The sequence below is a fragment of the Manduca sexta genome, chromosome 19, assembly GCF_014839805.1.
Source record: "Manduca sexta isolate Smith_Timp_Sample1 chromosome 19, JHU_Msex_v1.0, whole genome shotgun sequence".
NCBI classification, from domain to species: Eukaryota; Metazoa; Arthropoda; class Insecta; order Lepidoptera; family Sphingidae; genus Manduca; species Manduca sexta.
Window position 1 is genome coordinate 4,877,619 of NC_051133.1, and position 27,020 is coordinate 4,904,638.

The following is a 27,020-nucleotide window of genomic DNA, read 5'->3' on the forward strand; positions in this document are numbered from 1 at the left end:
AAAGAAAAATAATACTTAGATATGATAAACTAAAAAATGCGATCAACCTTAGACCGAACTTTACTTTTGGTAGGTATATTATGATCTAGGAATATTAAACATAATCTATTAGGTACTTATACATGTTGCTAATATCTCCATAAAATGGTTTTTGACCTACGTAACTACTTATAAAATCGTACACAACAGAATAAAAACGAATACCGTCGGGTTTTGCAAGAAACAAGTATCTAAGAATAGTATTGTAAATCCTCTGTTATCATATTTTATAACAGAGGATTTAGATCATTGTTTCAAAACGCTGGCCTAAAGCATATGTACTTACACCTTAGGGAGAATCTATCCCTGAAATTTATAAGTTTTGATGTCAAGTACTTATTTGAAGTTCGCACGTGTTACATTCTAGGTTTCGCTCTCCGCTAAACCATTGTACTTGTAATTAGACGTCAGTGGAAGTTTTTTGCCGCCACAAGTTTATTATATTTAATTAAATTTTGTTGATACGTGAAGTAGGTACTTTTTACACGCTCTTCACAGCCACTGAAGACATTCTATCTCATGTACCCAATTTCTGCAACTTTATTTTAACCAACTCAATAGTAACTGATTAGATAAATGTGTACCTAATGATTTAATTTCAACCATTATTTCAACAGATATTATGTACTTACATTTGCTGTTTACAAACCTCGATTTTATAAAAGATCTGACTAAAATTATAGTCAACAAAAGAACGAAATATAGAAGTATAACAGTAAAATGTTTTAAATATTTTTAATACCAACTCCTAAGTAGGTACCTATATTTTACGCACTAGCGTCTAGCTTTTGCTCTTGGCTCCGGCCGCAGAAAGATTTTCCGTATAAAAGTAAGCCTTAAGCACTCAGGAGTAAGCTTCCTATTAGTATAATAAACAAATCAAAACAGTTTAGTAGTTCCTGAAATTAGTGTGTTCAAACAAACAAAAACAAACTCTTCAGCTTTATATATTAGTATAGATAGTATAATATTATGAATGGTAAACTTGTTTGTTGTATGATCACCACAATATGGAATTAATAACATAAGTACTTAGTAACCACACAAACCGTAATTTGTTTATAGTGATTAAATAGCAATTTGTAGTAATTTAATCACACTTTATTTATTCAATCTAACCCAACAATGTTTATTTTCGATACGATATTACAAACAAATAAAGAAATAAGCCACATTGTGAGGCATTTAGAAGCAAATGTATCTACAGTACACATAATAAAGGTCTCTACATATACCAAAGCATTGCTTATCTGTGATTTATAGAAATGTGATACAATTACAGTATCCATAAAACTTTTTGTTGAAATATTTATGAAAACAATTTTTCCTCCTCAATCAACCTTAACCTCCTTTCAAGTGCATTTTTATTTAATGAATGCTTGCACAAGTACTGGCCATTTAAAAATAATACAGGGATTTCATGTCTGTACAACCTTAGCCATCTCAAGTTTTCTTTTTCATCAATATAAACTTTCTGTATTGTAATCAGATTTTTATAAGGTTCTAACTCCTCCATCACAATATCACACAGACTACAAGGGTCTTTAGTGTAAAAAGTCAAAACTGGTTTTCCTTCTTGAGCTTGAGCTCTGGAAATGTAAAATAGGTGGAATTAAAATTGCAATGTTAAAAAAAATATTTGATTTATTAACCAATTATTGCAATATAAACATTTTGTTTTTAATATTTACATATTATAAATTTTTTAACAATATTATATTTTGTCGTTTTTAAAGCTTCAACATTCAAACACATTCTGTTTTTAACAGCAAACATAAAAGGCTCAGTGGTAAAGTTATAAGGGAAATAAAATTGTCATGGTATTTATGAACTTACAACTTTTCGATCATGATGGATGAAGCACCACCTCCACCATTGCAGATGGAGGCTACACCCTTCTCTCCCTTCTTAAGAGCATGGCACAAGTGGACAACAATACGGGCACCAGACATACCGATAGGGTGACCCAAACTAACAGCTCCACCATGCACATTAATCTTAGCTGGGTCCAGATCTAGCAGTTTTTGGTTGGCAACAGCTACAACACTGAAGGCCTCATTGATCTCCCACAGAGCCACATCCTCTTTTTTAACACCAGTTTTTTCCAATAATTTGGGAATAGCAATCGCTGGAGCTATGGGGAAGTCAATTGGATCACATTCACCATCAGCAAATCCAACCACTCTTGCAATAGGGGTCACATTCAGTCTTTGCGCAGCTTCAGCAGTCATCAGCACCAATGCAGCAGCTCCATCATTCAATGTTGAAGCATTACCGGCAGTGACGGTGCCATTCTCCTTTTGGAAAACAGTGGCCAATTTGTTAAACTTCTCAAAATTGACCCTTTTATATTCTTCATCGGCTTCAAACATGACTGGTGGGGCACCTCTCTTCTGTGGGACTGGCACCGGGACAATCTCGTCGGCAAAAGCCTTGGCTTCATAAGCCGCAGCACTTCTCTTGTAACTAGCCATAGCATATTCATCTTGCTGCTGTCTGCTGATCTCTAATTTCTTTGCTGTGTTCTCAGCACAGTTGCCCATATGGAATTTATTGTAGACATCAGTCAAGCCATCAAACACTATTCCATCTACTAATTGTATACCACCATAAGGAGTTTCTCCTCTCTTTAAGAAGTAAGGCACATTAGACATAGATTCCATACCTCCTGCTAAGATAACATCTTGGGCTCCGGTTTGGAGGCCTTGGGCTGCCAACATAATAGATTTCATGCCAGAGGCACAGACTTTGTTCACTGTAGTGCATATTGTGCTTTTAGGAAGACCTGCAAATATAACAGACTGCCTGGCTGGGGCTTGACCTAGATTAGCTGAGCACACATTTCCGATATATACCTAAAACAAAAAAAAGTCTAATATAATAACATCTATGTATGTTGAAGATTCAATTATTTTTATCATCGACATTCAATAAAAAACATCAATTAAATCAACTTGATTGTTAAACTGGAGAATACAATCATTATAATGATTATGAGTATAGGCAATCACCATTAGATAATGATACTTTATAATGATATTATGTCATTAAAAATAGAAGTTAAATTTTTCACTTATCACTGGGTACATTGGCAGATATTGATAAAAGCAATCTTGTCAAAAATCATGACAAATCACAGTTAATGCGATAAAACAGGTTATTATGCCACACAACTAACAGTTCTTCCACATGCATGATTTCAAGGTTTAACTGTAAATCAATGGCACACATGAGTGAAAGTAAATAAACTCTACTAACCTCTTTAATTTCCTCCTTAGGAATACCGGCTCTCTCCACCGCGGCCTTGACGGCGACAGCACCCAACTCGGTGGCAGACAAACTCGCCAGGCTTCCTCTGAAAGATCCCATGGGAGTCCTGACTGCAGAGGCAATCACTACTTCGTTGAGCGAAACTTTCGTCGAATACGCAGCCATGGTTTTAAAAATCTAATAGAATGAAAAATGCTTTATAAAATATTTATACTCGATAAATGAACAACCTGGAGGAACCGATATGTCTTAATTTATTTATCAGGCCTTAGCGACTACCGAGAGGGTTGATGAACGCAGAACGACTGACAAAAAACATAAGTTTGGTTGAAAAACCAACAGAACTGTACTTACTGGCAGCATTCTTATGCTAATTATTCTATTTCCTTTTAGAAAAATCATGATGTATTATTAAAAAAACCTTTTATGATTATTGTCTGACAAAACCAAAAGATGAAACTGACTGCAAGTGATAATACTTATCGCTAAGAAATTATAAAAAAACATTTACATAAAACTTATCTATTCAGATATTTCATATTGCCATTTAGTTATATGCTTTATGATTATAGACGTAAAGTACAAAACCAAAAATTTACAAAAGTTGTTGCTCAATGAAAAGAAACTTTGACCTGCGGGCGGCCGTATTCGTTTCGTTTCACGTGATCCAAAATCTAAGCAACGACACACCTTTATTTCAAATATTGTAACTGTTATAATTATCAAGATACCATTAATATATTTCATGTCGGTAATATAGGGTTTTATTAAGTTACATAACTATTGTATTACCTATATAATACGTATACGCTAAAAAATATTTAGAAACTGTGTTATTCGCCACACTCAGTAGTCCCGGTAGGTACCGTTTATACAGTATACATATTTACTAGAGAGAAAAACGTTTACAAAATGTAAAAGAGTCATTTATGTATAGTGCACACAGTCGATTCGATTTCCAGCACTTAAGGTATTTCCGGAAAATAAACTGATTATGTTGAGAAAATTCAAATACCTTATTACAGATATATTGCTAGACTTTTGGTAAGAATTTTGCTAAGAATGGTACTTATATAGTTAGCATACCTAAATACGAAGTTAAAGCTGCTCATCTACTTATGAGTAGTATTTTTTATAGCTCTAGATCATTAAACATTTTTATTTTATTTTGGGTTAGGTGATAAGAGGATGCTTCATAATATAAAGTACAATTTGTCTAGGTTTTTATCGCATTTTTTTTTATTAACCTTTCTATCTACAACAAATGGGAAATGTATACATTAAGCTTAGTAATAATGTAATTGTTGTCACCTTTATCAATTAGAGTTTTGACTCTTTGCGAAAAGTGTCTGAAGTTTTTGAAGCTGTCTGAAAATATGTTTTGCATGTATGTATCATATACTTACCTAACCGAAAGGTTGTAATAGTCCATTGAAATGTTACATTTTTTAGGCCTTACCTTGCGTTTTTTAGAGGACGCAATTTTATTTTTTTGAAGTGTAGGGGGGGTCAGTCTAAAGCTAAAACCAAGTTTGTGGGGTCGCCACCCTTGTCCCACGGCCGCCATCTTGAAAATAGGGATTGAAATGGTTTTACGATGTATCTCTTAAACTATTTATCTGACAAAAATTTATAAATATTTTTGTTGCAAATTAAATTCTCTACAACTTTGGTCTAGTGACTTTTGTCGTAGAACTATAAATAAAAAGTTATAAGCGAAAATGTTAAGAAATTCAATGTTAAGCAATGTCCATTGCAACGTCATCAGAACGTGTGTTTATAAGGTTCATAATACTTTTTTGTACTCTCATTAATACCCAAATACCTAAGGGACCATTAGGGAACAAAAGAACATCTGCCTGCTATTATTATTATTATTTCTAACCTCTCTTATTGTAAGAATAGCTGATAATATTGTGTTGAAGTTGTTGTTCAACTTATATCTTTTAGTTGTACTACATATTTCTGTACGTGCGGATGTATTTTATTCTGTTTCTAATTGTGAAGACGATTTCGAATGATTTTAGACACGATTTTAACTTTAGTGAAAACTACTTTTTAACTTACTTACGACAACTTCAACACAATATTATCAGCTATTCTTACAATAAGAGAGGTTAGAAAAAATAATAATAATAGCAGGCAGATGTTCTTTTGTTCCCTAATGGTCCCTAGGGTATTTGGGTATTAATAAGAGTACAAAAAAAAGTATTATGAACCTTATAAACACACGTTCTGATGACGTTGCAATGGACATTGCTTAACATTGAATTTCTTAACATTTTCGCTTACAACTTTTTTATTTATAGTTCTACGACAAAAGTTACTAGACCAAAGTTGTAGAGAATTTAATTTGCAACAAAAAATATTTATACATTTTTGTTGTCAGATAAATAGTTTGAGATACATCGTAAAAACCATTTCAACCCCTATTTTCAAGATAGCGGCCGTAGGACAAGGGTGGCGACCCCACAAACTTGGTTTTAGCTTTAGACTGACCCCCTACACTTCAAAAAAATAAAATTGCGTCCTCTAAAAAACGCAACACCAAATGTAACTTTTCAATGGACTATAAAGATATTTGGAAGTTTACATATTAAGATATTTATGAAAGAAAACGCTCAAATCAATGAACGGACTTTAATTAAATTTAGATCATACTTTCTCGCGAAAAATGTCTTTATGTGCAATACACAATGTTATTTTTATATTGGTAGAGGATCACGGCAAATACGAGATACAATATTTGTGCGCCGATATTGCTATAATACAATATTATACTTTAAAGGCTCGGGCGAATTCCAAGTAAATTATAGATTATAATTACTTGATCAAATTATTCCATGCGGCTATAACTTATGAGTGAAACATCCAATATATTGATGAGTACCAATACTTACTCATCTTACTATGTTCGGAGACATTCGTCTGCATTCGACGACAGTGTAAGTGAAACATTATAGTGTGTTGATGCAATATTTTAAAATTTCACAGGTGGACAAAAGATGCTTTATTCAAGATGAACGTTAATTTTATATTTATTACGTAGGCCTTTATCTCAAATAATATTGTGTTTATGAAATTCTCACTTTTTCCAAAATTGTTGTAACAACTTACGATAGGCTTACCTTTGCCTTTCGTTTGGTAGTACAATAAAAAAGCTTCCAAGTACCACTCTAAAGCTTCGTCTGTAATAAACTGTGATTTTTTAGTTTTATTTGATACTTATTAAAAATCGTGTTAATGACTATGTAGTGTTCGAAACAAAATAATAAATAATTTTATGACAAGTGCGAAATGTTAAAACAAATGAGTGCTAAAATTTCATATTCTACATAGTGACAAGCAGGCAGACAACTATCGATGGGAAGGTATCCACAAAGTTAGGAAATCAGGTTAGTGCACTTGTTTTATTTTATCTTTTGTTTTATGCAGTTGTACTGTATTTTGCCTCTATAAGAAATATGTACGATAATAACAATGGAATATTTTATAATATTGTTACCAATAGCTTTAACCGCGCCAATAAATTAAGAAAATATTTAGTCAATAAATAAGAAAATTTAGTCATTTTAAATTACATTATTATTTAGATATAACTAGTCCACTAACTAGACATTTCTAAGACCTAATTTGAACCATGTGTTGATGAAAATATTATTTTATTACATATAAAACAAGAAGTAATAACAGATCTGAAGCTATTTAATGAGTGGTAAATATATCTTAGTTGTTTATATCTGGATGGTTCATTTTGTCTAGTTATTATAATAGTAATAACATTTCTTTGAGTATTTTAGGATATATACACTAAATTGTGTGTGCCCTTCCCTTGAATATGTGCTAATTAGTACTTGGTACAACTCTGCATAGAAAACTTTAAATAATCCTTCAATTAAGTTTTTAAGTTTCAATTTATCCATAACTATAACATTTATACATTGTACTTTTCTTAGGGCGTCTGAGAACTTTGATAACTATTAATAATATTTAATAGTTGTAGGCTTATTCATGAAAACTTTTTTCTATTAAAATTATTATATACTTGAAGTGTCGAAAAAACAAATATAGTATATGTATGTTCAATATAAAATCATCTGTTATTGATTTGTGGTAACCTTGTAGTTTCTTGATACAATCCTTCAGTATCGTAAACAATGCATATATCACATAAGTAGAATTATCTATAACACATTGTTCACTTTGGGATATAGGTACAGTATTAATGAATATACTGTAATGTTATAATATCATTTTATTATATATTTTTATATTATAGGTATGGAAAATTGAGCCCACTACACCTAATGGTAAGTAGTGGGATCCAATAGAATGTTGATGAGAGATGATTATCCCTTGGCAGTTAGGTATTTATATTGCCTCTGTAACATTGTTGTATCGCCTTTCTGATATGACTACCATGTTAATGTCTGAGGTTGTTTGTCAGATTCCTAAATTTAATTATCATGAGATGGTCACACCTTTTTTTATATACCATTGTTTTGTTTTAATCTTATTCCCATTAGGTGATGACAGAAAATGTATTATTTGTTTTCAATCAGATATCAGTTAATATAAGAAATCATCATATCACACCTTTATTGCCGAAGGAGTTAGTAGGGGTATAACTAGGGTATCTACTATTCGCCAATGTGTGTCCTATGATGTAATAGGGGGTGAGTCCTTCACCATATCGAACATAAATTCCAGGCTTCAGGCTGATACTGAGCAGAAAAAAAACAATATCACTGCCTGACCCAGGATTATAACCTGGATCCTGAGAGTAGTAGTAGTTCCCCCACTCACAATTACTGTGCCACTAAGGCAGTCAAAATACATTATAAACACAGTGAAAACTATAGTGTAGCAGTTTGTTTCAGTCTTTGTTCCTATCTCGAGTCAACTTATGTACTGTTGAAAACAAACACTTCAAATTCTATTTTATACATTATTATTATTATACATATAAACCTTCCTCTTGAATCACTCTATCTAGTAAAAAAACCGCATCAAAATCCGTTGCGTAGTTTTAAAGATTTAAGCACACATAGGGACAGAGAAAGCGACTTTGTTTTATACTATGTAGTGATGTTTAGACAAGTGCAAATGGCACTGTAGTTATTTTAAAAGGGTTCAGGTCTAAAATTATCAAGGTCCTAAAACATTCAGTACACTGAAACTTATTTTATACGCAAGGTGGTTATGTTATCAATTATCAACTAAAATATGTGAGATTTCATAATTGTAATAACAGCTGATTAAGGTGCATGTGTTGCGAAAGTATTTCTTAGTATTTATACAGAATATTATTATGTATTTTCCACTTATGAGTGTCTTATCTTGAACAGTTAATCACAGATGTGATAAGGGATTGCACTGCATAGTGTTTTGTGGTGAATTCATAGTTGTGCAGTTAATTGGAGAGCTACTGTTACCACTAATTAGAGAAAACATTTTATAGTGTTATTGTGATAAGTGTTTTGAGTTCAAGCAATAAATATAATTTTGTCCAAAAGGTAATGTAATTTCTAGTTGTCCTAAGTCACAAACTTTCACTAATTGTTATTGGGTGACTGTAGCTCTGAGTCATCATAATGAGTACCCTACTTTTGGTGAGAACATTCTTGTTCAAAATGAACCCTAGATATACCGTGAAACTTGTTAAATAGGAGGTGTCCGTTTGTTTTTAGTTTACCATACCTATCTGCACATGCTAATCCCCTATGATTCATTTCGTTTACAAGCTGTGTCGTAAAGTCATTTGGCGTAAGTGTGTTAACATTTAGTCGTATTTGATCCTGTGCTCAGAGCAGTTATTAAGCTAATTAGCACCGTAATTCATATGTAAATAAACATCATAAACGACGCCTGCACAAGCCTCAGACACCATGTACAAGCTGTGGAGAATTGTCATCTCAAAATGTGCTGTTTGAATTTGTTATATATCAGTATTGATGTTTGTGATGCATCCAATGTTATTATAAGTGAGGTGCTTGTTACAGGGTCAACATCGAACCGCGCCGGCTATGACTTAGGCCATGCGATAAAAATGGAAGTTGTTAACTCGGGCGAAGGTCGGTACGAACAAACTGAAAACTTACAAGGAAGCCATGCGGAGAGTGACGCCTCTAGCAGCGTTTTCGAAAGCAACGACAGCGATCAATATAGTGAAGACTTAGATAAGTTTTCCGATGACGGCGATCTCAGGGAAGACCTACAAAAAACAATTCCAGAATGTTACAAATCAGACTCAAACTTTTCATCACAAGCATCAAGCGACATCACAAACGACGAAGAATTTCAAGCGACCGCACTCTGTCAGTTTATGGACATATTGAACGATTTAGACGAAGTTTTAGATAAGTCTTTATTGGCGTGTTTGGACGATGGCACGAAGAGCTTCGACAGCGATGAGGAAGATCTCATTTGCAAGATTAAGGAATGTATTGGTGAAGGTTACGAGCAATCGGATCAGTCCGAGGCACATAGTTCCATGGATGACAATACTCAAGTAGTAACGTGCACAAACATTCAGCCCTCCGCACCCTCTTTAGAGGATCTAGATATGTCACAGAGTACATCCGAGAGACCGCAGGTCACGACTCTTGGACGGTCGAAAAGTTTTTCAGATCTATCTGAAAACGACCGGCAAGCAATGGTGACGTTGGAGAGAGCTAGCACAACGCATGATAATTTACGGAACTCAATGAGGCGATTGGATCCTATCGTTCTCCCAGCGATCACGGCGCAACAGTCCTGTGAGCCACTCACTTTACCAGTCATATTATTCTTGGAGCATAACGTGAATATGCGTCCAACGAGTGCGCCTATTCAGTTACAAGTGACTGCTGCCAATCTTAGTACGGATGGGACGTCCGGGCCATTGATCGTAGGACGTAGAGCATTGTTGATGAATCGCACGCTGTCCCTTCCCTCCCCCGGGGACAGCGATATCACCCCAGCGGAGTGGGCGAGCCAGAACACAGCCCGAAGCACTGCCAGGAGTTCGAGCACGGCGAGCTCCTCTAACGAATCACTTAACATCGCCCCTGTTAATCAAGTAGCCGCCAGCACTATTGATGAGAGGTAAAAAATAACTGTTTTGGTTAGTTACGTTAAATAAATGTCATGTTTTCAATTGCATCAAGACCTTCTGATATGAACGAAATTTTATGTACTAACCTTGATTTCGTAATTTTGCAATTCACTCGTTCCCAAAAATGAGGTCATAGGATGTGATTTTGATGAATCATAATGTAAATCTGATGTGTGAACATATCGGATCCGATAAGGAAATGATGATGTTTTCAGAAACGATGAGACTGAGGAACCTCCTTTTGGAGTGTGGCCACACCGTATGAGCGCTATGTTAGCGTGTCTCAGCTGCACTGTGGGGATATTTAATATTTCAAGATTTGCCATATTCAGTGTCGATTTTGGAGGTGAGACATTAAATAAATACGTAGAATGATTTATTTGTTTGTTTTAATATCCTGATGACTTTGAATTTATTTTTGTTGCAGCGAGCTTCATAATACAGTTTTTTATATTATCGTTTTTGATTGGAATACCGCTGTTCACTCTGCATCTATGTTTGGGCCATGTATTGGAAGCAGGCCCCGTGGACATGTGGCGAATATCGCCTATCTTCCAAGGCGTCGGAGTGTCCTTGCTCCTCACGCAAGCCGTGATCGGCATGTACAGCATAATAGGCCTCTCCTGGATATTCGTGTACTTCAGAGATGCATTTATAACATCCAATGACAGGTACAAATGGACCCTACCGCACGAATTCAGTTTCGAAGGTAAGACATTACGTAATAACTACGAACGATATCCGTTTGTTTGAATTTTGCGCGGTATCAATCAGGAAATATGATTGAAGGCCGAGCAATTTAGTCAATTGCTTTTTAGTTGTTACGAACGAGGAAGTTGATGAAAAACATTGTTAGCAGATGGCGTCGGTAAAAACAGCACTCACAAGATCCAGGAGACGATACCGCAGTACTTCCACGGGGAAGTGTTGCAGAGGAGCATGGGGACGAACGCATACTTTGGGACAATAAAGTTCCAAGTGGCGTTCAACTTGGCCGTGGTGTGGATGATAGTGTTCGTGGCTCTTAGCAAGGGGCTGAGATCGTACGGCAAGGTGCGTGTGGTCACATTGTTTTCACGCGGAATGGTAACGTGTTACGCTCTCATTGCGTGTTTGGTTGCAGGCGGTATACATGCTGATATTTCTGCCGATATGCGGAACGCTCGTGCTGTGTACCAAATTGCTGACACTCATACCGTATGACACTGTTACGAATATATTTTCTGAGACTGAATGGAGCGAGTTTTTCATTAATAGTAACGTGAGTATGATTGAAGATTAATTGTCCTATTTATAAAAGCAAGCTAATTTGAATATATTTCGATATGACGACACTATTATCTAATTTATTTTATTTCAAAGAACTTTACATCTCTATAGGCAGAGATGGGAATTTATTTAAAATACAAATAAAAATATACTATCTTGCATGCATTTAAAAAACAAAATAAATCATATTTTTAAAGTGTATATTGGAAATACCAAATGCAGTTAGTTGTTAGGTAATGTAAATAGAAGGGAACTAATCCAGTCCAGCCTATTTAATAAAAGACGAATTTCCTTTCATAAAAACTAGATTTTTAAATCTACTGTCAAACAAACAATCTCTTGTTGAAGAAAGAATAATTATTTCCTGCAAAATGCTCCCATTAATATGACTAATATAAAAGGTATTTTGAAGCCAAGCTTATCATATTATATAATACCAATATTTGAAATACCAATTACAAATTACATTTTTAGAAAAAAAATAAATAAATTACAAGTAATTCAAATACTGTCCAATCGTGCCAGAAGAGGATATCTACTGGCTACAAACAATAAAAAATCCTACATTATCATACACAAGTACTTAATCTTTATAACCATTCATATCAAGAGATGATTCGTGTCGCGTTAAGCCACAGGATTATTTTTATAGCGCCTTGGCCTGCTTGTAAGGAGATCCTATCGAGTTGGCTTTGATATCATATTGCCAATTGTAGTCAATAGATCTAAAGAGCGGATGATAGAAATTAGGTCGCGTGTGGAGGCGACAGCTCGAGATGAAAGGCTATAATACGAAACATCAAACAATATGCTGTATACGCATATCTATCTACTGTTCAATTTATTTGCATAATGATTTCTTATGTTTACGCGAATATTAGAAGTATTTCTCGTGTTATTTTAATGTTAAATTAGATAGATATTATATCTTTGATTTTTCGGACGACCAATACTTCTGTCCTACCCGTGACCATGAAGACTGCAAAGTCTTCGAAACGTCAGGAGAAAATTATAAAATAAAAAAAAAGCGACATAATCAGAAAAGTAGTTTTATTTGATGTTATGTTATTTTGGTGTACTTGGTAATATTATAGATTCAGAAAAATGATCATAAATATAATTCCGCATTTTAGATATTTTTTGCTATTGTTTTCGTGTAATTGACAGTTCGAAAGGGTATTTGTTACCCTACCATTTTCTACTATTGTTGTTTTCCTGCCCGTATTCTCTGCACCAAACTGCAGTCACCTTTATACATAAATCTAATTATATAGTTTATAAACAAGAACATGTGAAAAACAGTGTTGCACTTTTGTTTTAATTGAGTGGCTGTAAACTGTTTTCATCATTAAGGTTAATTAGGTAGAATATAACGATATCGTCATTGACTTAATTAAAATGAATTTTAAGTCCTGTATGTAAGGTAACATTTTATTTAAACTAGCTTCTGCCCACGGCTTCGCCCGCGTTACAGTTTTCCAAGTCAAATATTTTCTGGAATTATAAAGTAGCCCATAACACTCAGGAGTAATGTAACTTCCTATTAGTGAAAGAATTTTCAAAATCGGTTCAGTACTTCCAGACATTACCCCTTATAAACAAACAAAAGTAGAAACTTTATTAATAAACCAACACTCCAACTTTTCTGTAGAAATAATTTCACCCTATGGTTGTCTGAAAGAAATCACTCTTATCGATAAGACCGTCTTTTATTGAACTAGCTATAGTTAATTTATATATAGGTTTTCTTTTTGTTGTACTTATGTGGTGTTCAATAAATAATTATCAATCTATCTTTACCTCTTCATAATATTAGTATAGATTTATCGGCTACTACCCGAAGTTTAATGAAATACGTGCAGAATTATTAATGTCTCCATCGACTTATCAAAGGTGAACTCGCTTCACGTACAAACGTTATTTAAAGTATTAATGAGATGCCGCGTTCGTAGCGGATACAATAAATTGATAAAAAAATATTTCCTGCCCATCAACTTCCGATAGTTCCGACTCTAATAACAATGTACGCCGAAAAGTAATTTATTTGAATGCTAACAGGCTACCTTGAACGAATATTGCTATTAAAATAGTTTTGCTCACTTTCTTGTGACAATGACTAACACATTGCGTATTTATTGTCTAATTATGTGATTTGTGTAAATTAGAATGATTCTATGTCGACCATCGGAGAAATTAAATGAAAACTTGTTTATTAAGGTATATCGGGTGTGAATGATATAAAAAAATATGTAGATTTCAACAAAAATATTACATATTTGCCTAAAAATCTACATGTTTTAACTTGGATGCATCTAAACTAAAATATTAAAAAGATAATTTATGATATTAAATAAACACACGTATAACATCTCCGAAATGGTAGACAGAAGCGCGATTAATGGATCCACTTTTCGCGAAAAGTATATTTTGTTTCATGGAGTGGCTGGAGGGGTGACAAGAGAGCCTATCCCCTATATCAGACACAAATTCCAGACTTCAGGCTGATAGGGAACAGCTTGCTCGCCTGGGATACGAATCCAACTCCTCAATATTTACGCCAGCAAGGCAATCAATAACGCCAGCGAGTCAATCAATAACGCCAGCGAGTTAATCAATAACGCCAGCGAGTCAATCAATAACGCCAGCAAGGCAATCAATATTGTTATATTAATCAGTTAATCACTTTCAGAGTTGGGCGGCGGCCGCTCAGGAAACATTCCTGACATGGGGCCTCCTTGGAGCGTGTATAATGCAGCTAACTTCACACAAGAACGCCCAGAGCAAGACCAACGTCATGTTGCAGAAAGAGAGTGCTTGTATCGTAGCGTTTACCTTCGCAGTGCTTTTACTGGCCTCCTTCCTGGCCAATACTTGCGTACAGATACTGAAGAACTATGGTTACGCGTATATACCGGGAAGTTTCGGTAAGTCCTTTAGATAAAATTAATGTTTTATAGTTTACTAGCTTTTGCTTGCGGTTTCACTCGCGTGAAGGATCCGGGATCAAAGTCCTACTAAAAAAGTATTCGATTTAATTATATTTATGGCTCACTATTTTGGTCATAGTGGTTTCCACATAAAAGGTATATGCAGTCGTGGACTTTTATCTAGAACTATTTAAGACAAACATTCCTACGGTTCATCATCTTTGTCTAACTCCAACGGTTTAGGCAGCGTACGCCAAGATAGATTTTTTCCAACTTGCTTTATATATATCGTTATATTATGACCAAATTACACAAAACCATTATAAATTGTAGCCTATGTGTTAGTCTGATGTATAACCAATATTAATGTAAAGTTCCATCAAAATCCGTTCAGTAGTTTTTTCGTGAAAGTGGAACAAACATACATTCATACATCCAGCCTCATGAACTTTGGCATTTATAATATTAGTATATCTATCCAGGGAGTTCTTATCAATGGGAGGGGACTTCTATCTAATATTGGTAATCGTTAGTTTTTGTATAAATTTGTTGTTTTAAAGTTGTATTCAACACAGGTAGGTATTTAATTTTAGATGCCTTCACCCGTTTCAAAGGTAAATGATTTGTCGTCATTCGGACTTATTTAAGTATAAACATGCATACGCGTGCACACACTCTTATCGCAAAAAATATACCCATGAAATATCAGCGTAATGTAGTTGAAACGTCACAAGTTTCCAACCGTCACCGTCATCGTAAAACATCGAATTAGCGCCGCGAGAGCGTGTCTAAACAATCGGTCATATGACTTTACGAGTATCGTAAAATTTTAACGCTATTAAACCGTTCTTTCTAATTGTGACGATACGTATGTTCACGGCGGTACCTCGATCGGGTAGACAGCCGTGCATCTAGTGCTGATCTTAATACATCCCTTTCTGTATAGCGGTTAGCCAGTTGCCATATTGGGAATATCACAATTCCAGAAAATGCACGTTGGTTTTTCGAATCGCAAAGCAAAATTATATTTTATGCTAATCTGGAATTTTATAATTATTTTGCCTTCCGCTTTGTTATTGAGGGATGTGGACAATTAATGTTTCCAACTCCTTCCTGTCTTTTTATTTGATTAATTTAGTTGCGGAATAATGAGAAATTAGTTTTCCCTGAGACTCGCCGAGCTTCACCGCTCGGTGTCATAAAACATGCATACGGTGCGTGCCACTGCTGATCCTGGCTTACAGGAGTTGTAGTGGTGGGTGTGCGGGTGGGAAAGTCTATAATCTGGAAATTGGAATTTGAACTTCGACTCTCACGGATCATGCGCTCCCACTATACTAAGACGATTCGTCAATATATAGCCAACAATCTATGAGAACAAAAGATCCGAGCGTTATAAAACGTAACGCGATTATGTTTGCCCAACACTCGCCGGTGTTATGTGGAGCGTAATCTTGCAACACACTTGCAATAAGCACGTGCGGCCAATGATAATTCAAAGATTCTTTGTGAAGACCCCAAATGTAATTTTTGTATGGAAATGTTTGAATGGACGAGTATGTTGATAAATTCTTTTGTAACATCTGCTTTGTAAGATATCTTAGCGGGTTTGCGACAGCGGTTTATAGTGAGTAGGTGTTGACAGTTTTTGTCCCTAATATATCGGGGTGACGTTATTGGTATTCGTCTCGGACTAATCAGGCTTCTTCCAACAATCATACAAATTAATTGCTCGACCTACGCATGGAGCAACGTTATTTACGATTGTAGTGACGTTGAAACACTATGCTAAAATGTTTGTAAAAATCATTGGTGATGATATTAATTTAAACTTATGTCTCACGTATTAAAATTATTTTGTCTTGTGTTGTATAATGTAAGCCCTTTATTATATACTGTCCTACTGCTGGGCACGGGCCTCCTCTATTACTGAGAGGAATTAGGCCTTAGTCAACTACGCTGGCCGAGTGCGGATTGGTAGACTTTTACATAGCTTCGGGTACCTTTACGATGTTTTCGTTAAAGCAAGAGATAATTCACAAAGAATATTCACATTACTTTAGAAGTCATAGGTGCGTGCTCTTGTGTGCTCCTTTGTGTTGTAATTGTCACTAACTGTGAGACTTGAGTCCGTAATTTTCATCTTAAAACTAATATTTGTTAAAAGACTAACAATTATATCGGCGCGGAGTACAAACCAATTTTACGAGCAGGCTATTAACCTGTTGCTCGGCGAGGTTTATGAAAATGAAATCTAAAACAATATTAAATTGAGATTGAATTGTGAATGGAATGAATTTCTGACAAAGCCGCAAGTTCAAAACCCAAGGAACATATTTAACTTTTTGATGAGACGTGTGTGTCAGTATGGTGGACTTTGGCTTGAACTGTCTCGGCAGTAAAAGAGGCTAGTGTTCAGTAATGGGACAGTATATATATTATACGACTGGTGCTCAATTTTACTAAATAAAGGTGAAAGTATGTGAAATTTGGTTGCTATTTACAATATACAAGTAAAAGTAGAGACTTCTAAACGGAGTTAGATTAAATTTGGCATTGCCTGTGTCCCCGATTAGTATACAGAGAAGTACACAGTGGTACATTTAACCTGGGAAGAGTGTTTCATGTGCACGAAGCTGTGAGCAATATATATATATTTTTTTTGTAGAAACAGTGAAATTATCCCAATTCCTGTGGCCGCTGTCGGAGCCGTTGCCGAGCGGCGCGACGCCGGCGCGGTACATGGGGCACTACGGCAGCCTGGTGGGCGTGACGGTGTGGCGCGGGGCCGGGGGCGCGGGCGCGGGCGCGGCGGCGCGTGCGCAGAGCGGGTGGCAGCCGCTGCAGCTCGCCACGCAGCTCGTGCCCGCTACACTCGCCGTGCTGCCCGCTAACGTCGTGAGTTTACCTTCACTGTTATTATTTAATCTTCTTCTGTCTTTTTAGACGACGAAGTTGCTCGCTAATCGCTATCGATATGATCGCCCATTAACAGTAAAAACACTATACCGGACTTTGAATTACAAATGTACTACGTGCTACTGAACGGCAGGACTGAGGCGTGAAACATAAAATTTTAAGCCCTATTATGTCCAGTTAGTCTGTCAATATATAAAAAAGGGAACACAACATTGCATGCCTATCCTGCTTGGTGGTAGAAATAGACATTGCTGTGGTACCTACCCAGACGGCCCCGACGTTCCACCACCAGTATTTTTTTTGTCTATATAAAAATATTTTCTGTTCATCTATTAGGTCAATATCAACGTCCGTCTGTATTAAAGTTTAAAATACACCGAACACAATAAATCAGTCGTTAAGTAGTGCTAACAATTTTGAAGACTCACACTGAACCAATATTTTTTCTTTACGCGCAATGTTTGTATTCTATTTAAAACCTGTTTGACAAATTGGCTGCCTCGTCAAATAATTACTCCTCGTGATCAATTGCGGAAGAAATGGAAATTTTATGCAATAAAAAACAAACCATTCTGTTAAAAATCGCGTGCTGTTGCGATTCATTGGTGTTTTTAAATTGCTAATATGTAATTGAATAATCAATCACCTTATAGTTGAAGTGGTCTTTGTTATTATTAACTCCTGACGCAAAAATGAGGGGTGAGATGTTTATGGTGTGTATCTGCCTGTCTGTCTGTATGTGTGCTCATACCTCCATAACAGATTTTGGTGCGTAATTTGTTTGAAAGCTGTTGTGATTGAAATAGTTTTTAGTTATAATTTATGAAGATCTGTTCAGGTATTTGAAGGTCATTAGCATGCTAATGATACCTTTTTTTTTCGCGGTCAATAACGTGGTATCGCTACCATGACTTCGGATGGTGAGTGGGACGGTTATGTTGGTTTCACCGGTCTTATGGCCCAATCTCGACACTCGAGAGTATAGCATCATCCGAGCGAATATTGGAACGAATCCTTTGGGATTCGGTCGCGGTTAGCCCCTGTATACCCTACGCCGGCATACCAACCAAATCCCGCAGTGGCCTACTTCGGCGCACACGGGACGGTCCTGGGGTATCTTGTTGCACCGAGATAGCTGCTCAGAACCGTCCCTGATGCTAATGATACCTAGTTTCTCTAATTAATGCAATTGATTAGAAATTTAATGTATTCGTACATTTAGCGATGTTTCCAAAACAACTTTGAGCTGATGCAGTATCAAGTAGTCTGCGGGATTCCCAATTGCTTAGCAACTTACAGGAGATATAGCGTGTTTGAGCGTATAAGAATCGTCTCTTTGATAAGATAGATGATGATTGAGGAAAGTAAGTGAGTAATCAAATTTAGAAAGTGAAGCACTTGGCCGAAACATTAATTGTGATTCGGTATCATCAAAGGCTCATTTAATGCTACCGTAAATTTAAGTAAACCCATAAAAAATACAAAAATGTATATTAAATCTTCTGACGGCTTCTCTAAAGAGACACCACCATTTATATAGGCCCGGATAGCGACCACCGTACACAAAGTGTTAAAACCCGCTATAAGTTGTCCATGTAAGTGTGACGCATTCCGGGATCAGCCTGTGTATATCTGGTTCTAACGGGCCAGTATAATTGTGTCGACGGTCGAGGGGAATCATCTCTCGTCAGTCGACATTCTATTGGATCCCACTCCACTTACCATCAGGTGCAGTGGGCTCAAATATGCACGTGCACGTAGCAAAAAAAATAATTAAATAATTTTACATGATTAGAAAAAAATATATTTCATATCTAATATAACGCACTGTTCTATCTTCTATTTTCTGTTTCCAGCTGTCTCCAGCATGGGCGGTGATATTCTACTTCATCCTGATAATGTTCGGGATCGCGCAACAGCTGGCGATATGGCACTGCGTCATCACAGGCATCATGGCGTTCAACGCGAAGGCGCTGCGCGTGTGGGAGACCACTATCACCTTCCTTAGCTGCGTGTTTGGATTGGCTATGGGACTTCTCTTGAGTACTGATGTGAGTATTTTACTGTACCGCTAGAGGTGATACATTTATAACTGAATAAAACAAGCTCTTATATTACATTACCACATAGGAAACCACAACTAACACGCAGTTTTGGCCTTATTCTACTACGTTGTGAAATCGGTGTAATATTGTGTTACAGCGTTTGTATTAGACTTTACGAGTAGACGCTGGTCTGGCACATAATAAGTTTAAGATATTATCATGATCATTTTATGGTTGTGTCCTTTAGGATTTCCTTAGGAACATTGTGGAAAGTAGGGGGAAATATACATGCTTCTCTAATTTAATTTACAATATTGTTTATGGCAAGGTATTTTTCACTGTAAGAAATTCTGAAAATATGTATTAAAAATCTACAGGGTGATTCGGAATATAGGTACCATATAAAAATGTCACATATATTACTATAGCTACACTAAAAGCTAATTAAGATTTTTCTTTATTTGAATATGTATAGTATCATTGAAACATATTGTGTAAAGTTGTTTGAATATTTATTATATTGTTTATGAAGACGATGTGGTATTATGTGTGTGTCGGGCGCCGCGCAGGCCGGCATCCGCATCGTGCACCTGGTGGACTACGCGTGGGTGGGCGCGTGGTGGCAGGCGGCGGTGCAGGTGTCGCTGGCGGCGGGCGTGTTCGTGGTGCGCGGGCGGCCGTACGCGGCGGACGCGGTGGTGACGGCGCTGTACCGGCCGCGCGCGCGCACGTCGGCCGCGCTGGCCGCGCTGCTCAGCTTCACCTGGACCGTCGTGCTGCCCGTGCTGCTGTGTGTGAGTACTCGCACTACCTCACTGTTACTAGTATACCGCTTGGTAGATACCAAGCGCAAAAACCGCTCGACAGATTTGACATGTGGAAAGATCATAGGGCAAGAGCCCGTGAACCCCAGAGCTTCGTTATTTTACCTTACCTGTGTTGGGAGCATGCGCTGACAAACTTTCAGCTTTTAAAAAATAACGAAGGTCTGGGGTTCACGGGCTCTTAGACTATCATATTTATGGTTATATATAGGCTAAGAATGTTTTTTCCAAAAGTATACTATGGAATTTTTAAATCTATAAGAATATTATGAAAGCGAAGTCGTTAATAACGTCATCTGATTTTGTCATTTTTTTTGTGCTGATATTTTTTTGTACCAGGAAGATTTAAACTGCATATAGCCTTCGAAACGTCAGGGGAAAATTAAAATATAAAAATCGCGATAAAATCCGAAAAATTGTTTAATTGTGTTGCATATAATCTGTTTCAGGCTATATGTGTTATGGATTTCCGAGTGGGGCAGCAACGGCAACTTTACACGTGGAGGAAACCTGTTGGGTGCGTACTACTGTATTTTTAGGCATCAGTAAAGGACAATGCCCAAAACCAGGCTATCTTTGCGTCAGTCATGCGTCTTAAACAAATATCCACGAAAAATTATCATTTTAATTATTACTTCATTTGTATTTATTTCAGTCATAAGCGAATGGGGGTTTAAAAGATATGAAAAAAAAAGTTGTTTAATTGTTGCAAATGAAACACCGGATAATTTACTGCCAATATGGCGAATTGATACCAATTCATAACAAATTCCCTTTTTAAATGGAATAAAAAAGTAAAGTTTATGTACAATAAATGTGCCCGTACTTGAATCTATAATATATGTATTAAATATATTATTCATCTCAAATATATTGTTATGAAATAATATATTTTACTTAATAATTATGACCAAACTCCAAATAGCTGGTAAAAAAAGAGAAAATATTAATTGTTCCATAAATCAAACACATAATGACTTTTACTTGCATTGACAGAAAAACAATAGTCAGCTAAAACATGTCTGGACTTTATTTTTAATTAATGAATATATGGGTACAGATTTTTATTACTCTGGCAACTGAAATTAATGACATTTTGACACTTCAGATTTGTTTGAATGTTAAATCATTAAAATATTTTCATATTTTTATCTTACTCAACATCGGAGTGTTTTTCTTATGTATTTTAATGTTGAGTCGGAAAATCGTCTGTTAAAAAACAACGTGAATAGTGTGCGTTTCGAACTTTGAGACGGAAGGCTTTTAGTTAGCAGCACAATGTCGTCTAGAGCCTAGACCCAGGATAGTTAATCGAGACGGCATATCCCGGCGGTGTATTGACTGCACCATTGCGGCGCCACAGCAACGACAAGTATATTTCTTGGACGAGCTGTCCAGTTTGTAAGTTATGTAGATTATTATTAACATACCCATAATGTGGGAAATATTTTGCCAAAGTTAAAGAAAATAGTTTAACAATAATAATAATCTGAACACGTTTACTCATCTTCTACATTATATTTTAGGTTTTAAGACTGGAATGAGTTTATGCTGCCTGCTGGAGATCAGCTAATAGAGAGGTTCACAGACAACATCATGACATGACCCGACCAGCGCTGCAAGAAGTCATTCACTCCCTTCAGGAGTACCTATACATAAACGAGCTGCAGCTATATCAAATTCTTGTTTTTATTTTGGGACGCCAATAATGTGTACCTTTATTAAAAATATACATCTATATAAAAATATGCATCGGATTTCGTATTTCTGGTTTTATTTTTCTTTCCCTGTGATAATTAACTATTAGCCTAATCAGGCTGTGAAGTGAGTTCCTGCGTTCGATTTCCAGGCCAAGCAACATTTTATCTCGGTATTTTTAACATGAATTGCCTGGGATCGGAATCCTCCAAATAGGGTTGGCGTCAGGCATACGACCGATCATAAAAACTAAGCTGAATCTATTCTACAATATGTGTTGACGCCATATTGGAGTGAGATAATGGTAGGTGGAAATAAAGATTAGGTAATTCATGTAATAGAATAAGTCGTAAGTCAGAAAAACATATACACAAAAAGTCAGGTAACATATGTATACTTCGTGAAAAAACTAATATTCCGCCACACTATGTTAGAAGTTTTATTGAAGTTTCGTCTTATCAGATATGTACCTATCAGTTTCTTATGAGGGCAATTAAAGCTAGGTGAAAAGACCGTCCACTAATCGCTTATAGCAATAACAAGTAGTTACTGCAATATTGAACTTAATCAGGCACGTAGGTACTTTCTACCTTACATTATTGCAGTCCATACTTAACCTCAAAATAACCGCGCTATAAAAATTCTGATTACTCCGAACTCCCATCGAATATCTAATTGTTTTCAATTTGTATAAAAATTAGGATATATTCCCTATAGTTTTGTGAAGGTTTTGTACAGACGCAAGCGTAGCCCAACTCTCATACAAAAATGGGCATTCTCCTTTACATATTGACCCAAAAAATACATCAAAATTGCTTTCTATAACTAAATCGCATGTATTTTTGGTTTCCAAAAAGAAATAGGATTAAATTATAAATTATTAATATAGGTTCATTTTAACATTGCGTTGCTGAGTGAAACCTCCATTCTTATCTTCTTGAGAATAATATTTTATAATAAGTTAATCGAATCATAGACGTAAAATAAAAAAGCGTAAGTTATCAAAATAAAAAGTAATTTAAATTTTACACGTCCGAATGCTACTACTTTTGCACAAAGATAATTTATTGCAGCGGCAAGCACACACTTTTAGTCAGATATACACTCCCGCACACGCCATATTCGCATTAAACTACAGAATGATCAAAAAATCTGAAAAATGAAATCTAGGATGTTTGATAAACATTCGTCATCCATGGATTGTTTTCGGCACACCGTTAGCAGATTTAAAGACGAGTATGTGGTTTCAATTATTAATGCAAAGTCAACATGACCCTGTATATATTATAAAAAGATAATATTTTATTTCTAAGTAAACATTGGTCCATTACAGATACTGGCCAATATGGTGCCGACAAGTGGCAGTGCTCATGCAACAGACTGCTCTGTTAATTTTACCGATCGTAGCTTTCATACAGACGTGGAGATACATGAACAAAGGACCGCCTGACATTCTAGAGGTATTTATACGCGCCGTCACAGTAATTACGATCAACAATGGCGAATAATTTCCGATTTTTGAAACTGCATTATCGTACTCGCTAGTATGCTCGTTATGTAAATACTACTTTTAGCAATTTATTTTATAATTTAAAATAAATTAGTAACAGTGGCCGTTTTACTTACGCTGCGAAGGACTTAGGAGCTAGCGAGTATGTTGAAGATTTGGTAAGAATTTTCGCAGTTGCAAATTTTTATGTAAAAATTAAACATACTGTATATTTTAAACCTTTGTAGTTTCGCAACTACTTAGACGAGATATAGATATTATTCTTTATTTGAAATCTCGCTGGGTTGCTTTTATAGGAACTACAAATGGGTAAGTAAAGGTGTGTTTTGTTTATAAACATTTATTTTTTTGCTAGTCTGCCTGGAAAATAATAATCATAATTAATATGAGTTGACAGATGTATATTATGCGCCGTTGTTTGCTAGTTTATTTTTTTTTTCTTTTTTTTATTTTATTAAGTGACAAAACGATATTTTAAGACACTGTTAAATGTAAAATACTCGATATAAAAAGGGGAGTAGCAGTATAGTATTCATCTTGCATCTTTTATGTTTTTCTACAGGTATAGAAATAGATTTCTGTGTATGCTTATAATTATTCTGCATTCAAATGTTGACAAATAACACAGGGTAATATTACAATAAAATAAATGCAATTTGCCTGAGGTTTCATATTTAGAAAGGATTCGGAAATTGGCGAAGGACCTTTTCACCTACTATCTAGATTCTAGGGTTTGTTTAATTAATTTAAGGACTGTCTAGGACTCTAGACTCTAGGCAGCTTCTTAAATTTAGACTTGTATTTTATCGCCTGACCATTTCTGCTACCAAACGAATGAGAGATGGATTGCGCTGAGTACTCGTGTGTAATGTGTAGTGTTGTCCCGCAGCGCATCCAGCACCTGTACCGCCCGCGCATGGGCACGGCGAGCGAGTCGGCGCCGCCGCGGCCGCGCCCCCCCGCGCCCGCGCCCGCGCCGCCGCCCGACCCGCCGCCCAAGTACACGCCGCCGCCCTCCTACTCCACCGCCACCGGCGCGCGTCTGCTCAACACGCTGCGCAGGAGCTTCCGGACACTTAGACGGTACCCACTAGTTACCTTAGTATACTCACTGTGTGAGACTACTGTTTCTTAAATTGAATTCCTTGCTTCTCTTCAAACTTGTGACACATTATGTGTAGGTAAACGCTTAGCAGATATATCATATAGGTGCAGTGAAATGCGTCAAATTATTAAGTATTGTGAATAAGTTTTGGAGATTTTTTAAATTTAAGTAATCTTAGTAGTAACGCATTCTGCATTTAAATTAAAAAAGATGCATTATTATTTATAGAATAGCTGTATATTTTCAATGTAAAACATTATTATAATCGTTTCAGGATTACGTCCGCGCGTACCGAGCCGTCGGCCACCGACGACACATCACAAATCCCCATCACGCTGAGCGAAACTGTGGACCGCGACGCCGCCGCGCAGCCGCCAGACTACAGCGGCGTGTTCACGCCCACGCTCACGCTCACCGACGAGACCGACCGGCCCCGGCCCATCTCCTCCACCTCCAGGACCTCGCTCTCACTCACCCGCGATTACCTCCGAAGGTCTTTCGTGCGCAAGAGCGACTCCGCCAAGAGCATCCGCTCCAGTCTGCGCAGGAGTTTCAAATACGGTGGCGCGTTGACCACCAGTCATGAACATTTGGTGCGCGATGCAGAGCCCATCTCGAACACGGTGGCCATGTCCGCCATGTTGGACACGGACAACGAGCCGCACACGCGCAGCCTTGCCTCTGTGATATGATTTTTATAGCATCACGAATTTGTTTGTATCGCCGTACATTTGGTGCGTTGGCGATGAAGTTTTTTACGTCTGCACGGTTGAGATGTACGAGTATGTAGCGTTAAACGAAATCCCTCAAGGTAGCTATTTGTTTTGACTGTAATTTGAACTCTGTTACTAGTTTCGTGTTAGATTTTTATGTTAAAATTATATTTTACTTACTAATGCTAGTTTGTAATAAGATTATTAAATTGAAGTAATATTTTTGTAGATGAATCTCAGTTAGTTACTCCACTATTTTTATCACGTATTGTTATCGTAATTCCTCATTTTGAATGTGAGCACAATGTATGAGCCATCAAGTTAGTTTTACAATGATATTAGACTTAATTAGGCTAGGGTTACCCTTACACAGTATACTTAAAAGAAATGATAATAACTCAGAGCTTAGAAAATGTGAAGGCGTCGGTAACAATAAGTTTTTATTGAATTATTGTGAAAAATTCAGACTAGAAATGTGTTCTCGTTATAATAAGTTAATGTATGTTATTCCTAAAAACGGAGGCTTGAAGATCGGAGTTTTCTCGTATTTTATTCAAAGTTAAGCAGTCAGTAATACAGAATGAATCATTCCATTCACTTTTGTGGATGCCAAATGTCGATACTTCGTAAATAGTATAACCCAAGGGTGGCTATTATACAGTACAGTGTATAAGTGATGTAATTAAATTTGTACCAGTTAACAAGAGTAATGCGACACGATCTGTTCAGTTCAATATGGATGTCAAGTACAATGAATTTAGATCAGTAAGCAAGTCGGTTGTTCAATTTAGATTTAAGAGAAACATTTTAATTTTATCGGCAGCTTCTGTTAGTTCCTTTCGAGCATTTATTGATTGTGTTCTTCAAAATTTTTAGTTCTAGTCACGTCACATGCTTCCATCTATGAATTATTTTTGGAGAAACGAAACATCACATTTTAATTTACGTGTCATTTTGTAATATAATTATTTTTTCATATTTTTATAGCACTTGTACTTTTTTTTCTTTTTATTATTTAATATTTTTTCTTTTTACATTCCACTTTGTTGCGATTATCAAAGTTAGATAATAAAACATTTTTACTCTATATTCTTGTGTTTTATTCGTGTGGTTCGAATATCTTCCTTGCTTAAAATGCATACCAGGTAATTTTTTTTCCATATGAGGATCCAGAGGCGTAGTGGGTTAATTCGGCAACCACGATAAGGAAATTGTACAGTAAGTCACCCACATAACTAGTACTATGAATAAATCAAAAACTTTAAGTTATACGTGAATTTTTGAATTGGTTATTTATTGGAACTTTGGAATTAATACGTGAGATCTGTGTTATGTGTAACACTATGTATAATTTACGGAAGATTTGATTAAATATTTGTCGTGTATCATGCAATTGTTATTTTGAAATAAATGTGCATATATACTCGAGATTCCGTGTTCTTGGTGGCGAGACACAGTTTCCAGTATTATATTAAGTATATGAGACACAGTAGAGTATAAAATACAGAGCGCCTCGCTGATTGATGTAGTATTCTTGTGTTTCTGGGTTCACTTGTTACCAAGTTAAGAATATGCTAGTTAACTAGTTTCGTGTTCACTATTAGC

The 27,020-nt window shown here is 36.1% G+C and overlaps 2 protein-coding genes across 5 annotated transcripts; one reads left to right on the forward strand and one right to left on the reverse strand.

The window, feature by feature from the left end:
- Positions 1-1,758: 1,758 nt before the first annotated feature.
- On the reverse strand, positions 1,759-3,920 carry LOC115441760 (acetyl-CoA acetyltransferase B, mitochondrial). Its single transcript, XM_030166660.2, has 3 exons — positions 3,664-3,920; positions 3,298-3,486; positions 1,759-2,894 (listed from the first exon to the last, which is right to left on the reverse strand). Exons 1-3 carry the CDS (start codon positions 3,709-3,711, stop codon positions 1,872-1,874), a joined length of 1,260 nt encoding a protein of 419 aa, XP_030022520.2. The 5' UTR covers positions 3,712-3,920; the 3' UTR covers positions 1,759-1,871.
- A 2,520-nt stretch (positions 3,921-6,440) lies between these two features.
- Positions 6,441-26,504, forward strand: LOC115441755. 4 transcript variants are annotated; one of them, XM_030166653.2, is made up of 14 exons: positions 6,441-6,704; positions 9,312-10,395; positions 10,621-10,751; positions 10,833-11,114; positions 11,262-11,458; positions 11,529-11,666; positions 14,364-14,598; positions 17,270-17,499; positions 19,377-19,571; positions 20,135-20,359; positions 20,839-20,906; positions 23,421-23,547; positions 24,487-24,680; positions 24,977-26,504. In XM_030166653.2, the coding sequence occupies exons 2-14, from the start codon at positions 9,359-9,361 to the stop codon at positions 25,392-25,394; spliced, it is 3,477 nt and encodes a 1,158-aa protein (XP_030022513.2). In that variant the 5' UTR covers positions 6,441-6,704; positions 9,312-9,358; the 3' UTR covers positions 25,395-26,504. The 4 variants fall into 4 exon arrangements, with proteins under 4 accessions (XP_030022513.2, XP_037296231.1, XP_030022511.2 ...); XM_037440334.1 differs by lacking the exon at positions 6,441-6,704 and adding an exon at positions 8,602-8,825; XM_030166651.2 differs by lacking the exon at positions 6,441-6,704 and adding an exon at positions 9,074-9,231.
- Positions 26,505-27,020: the final 516 nt, after the last annotated feature.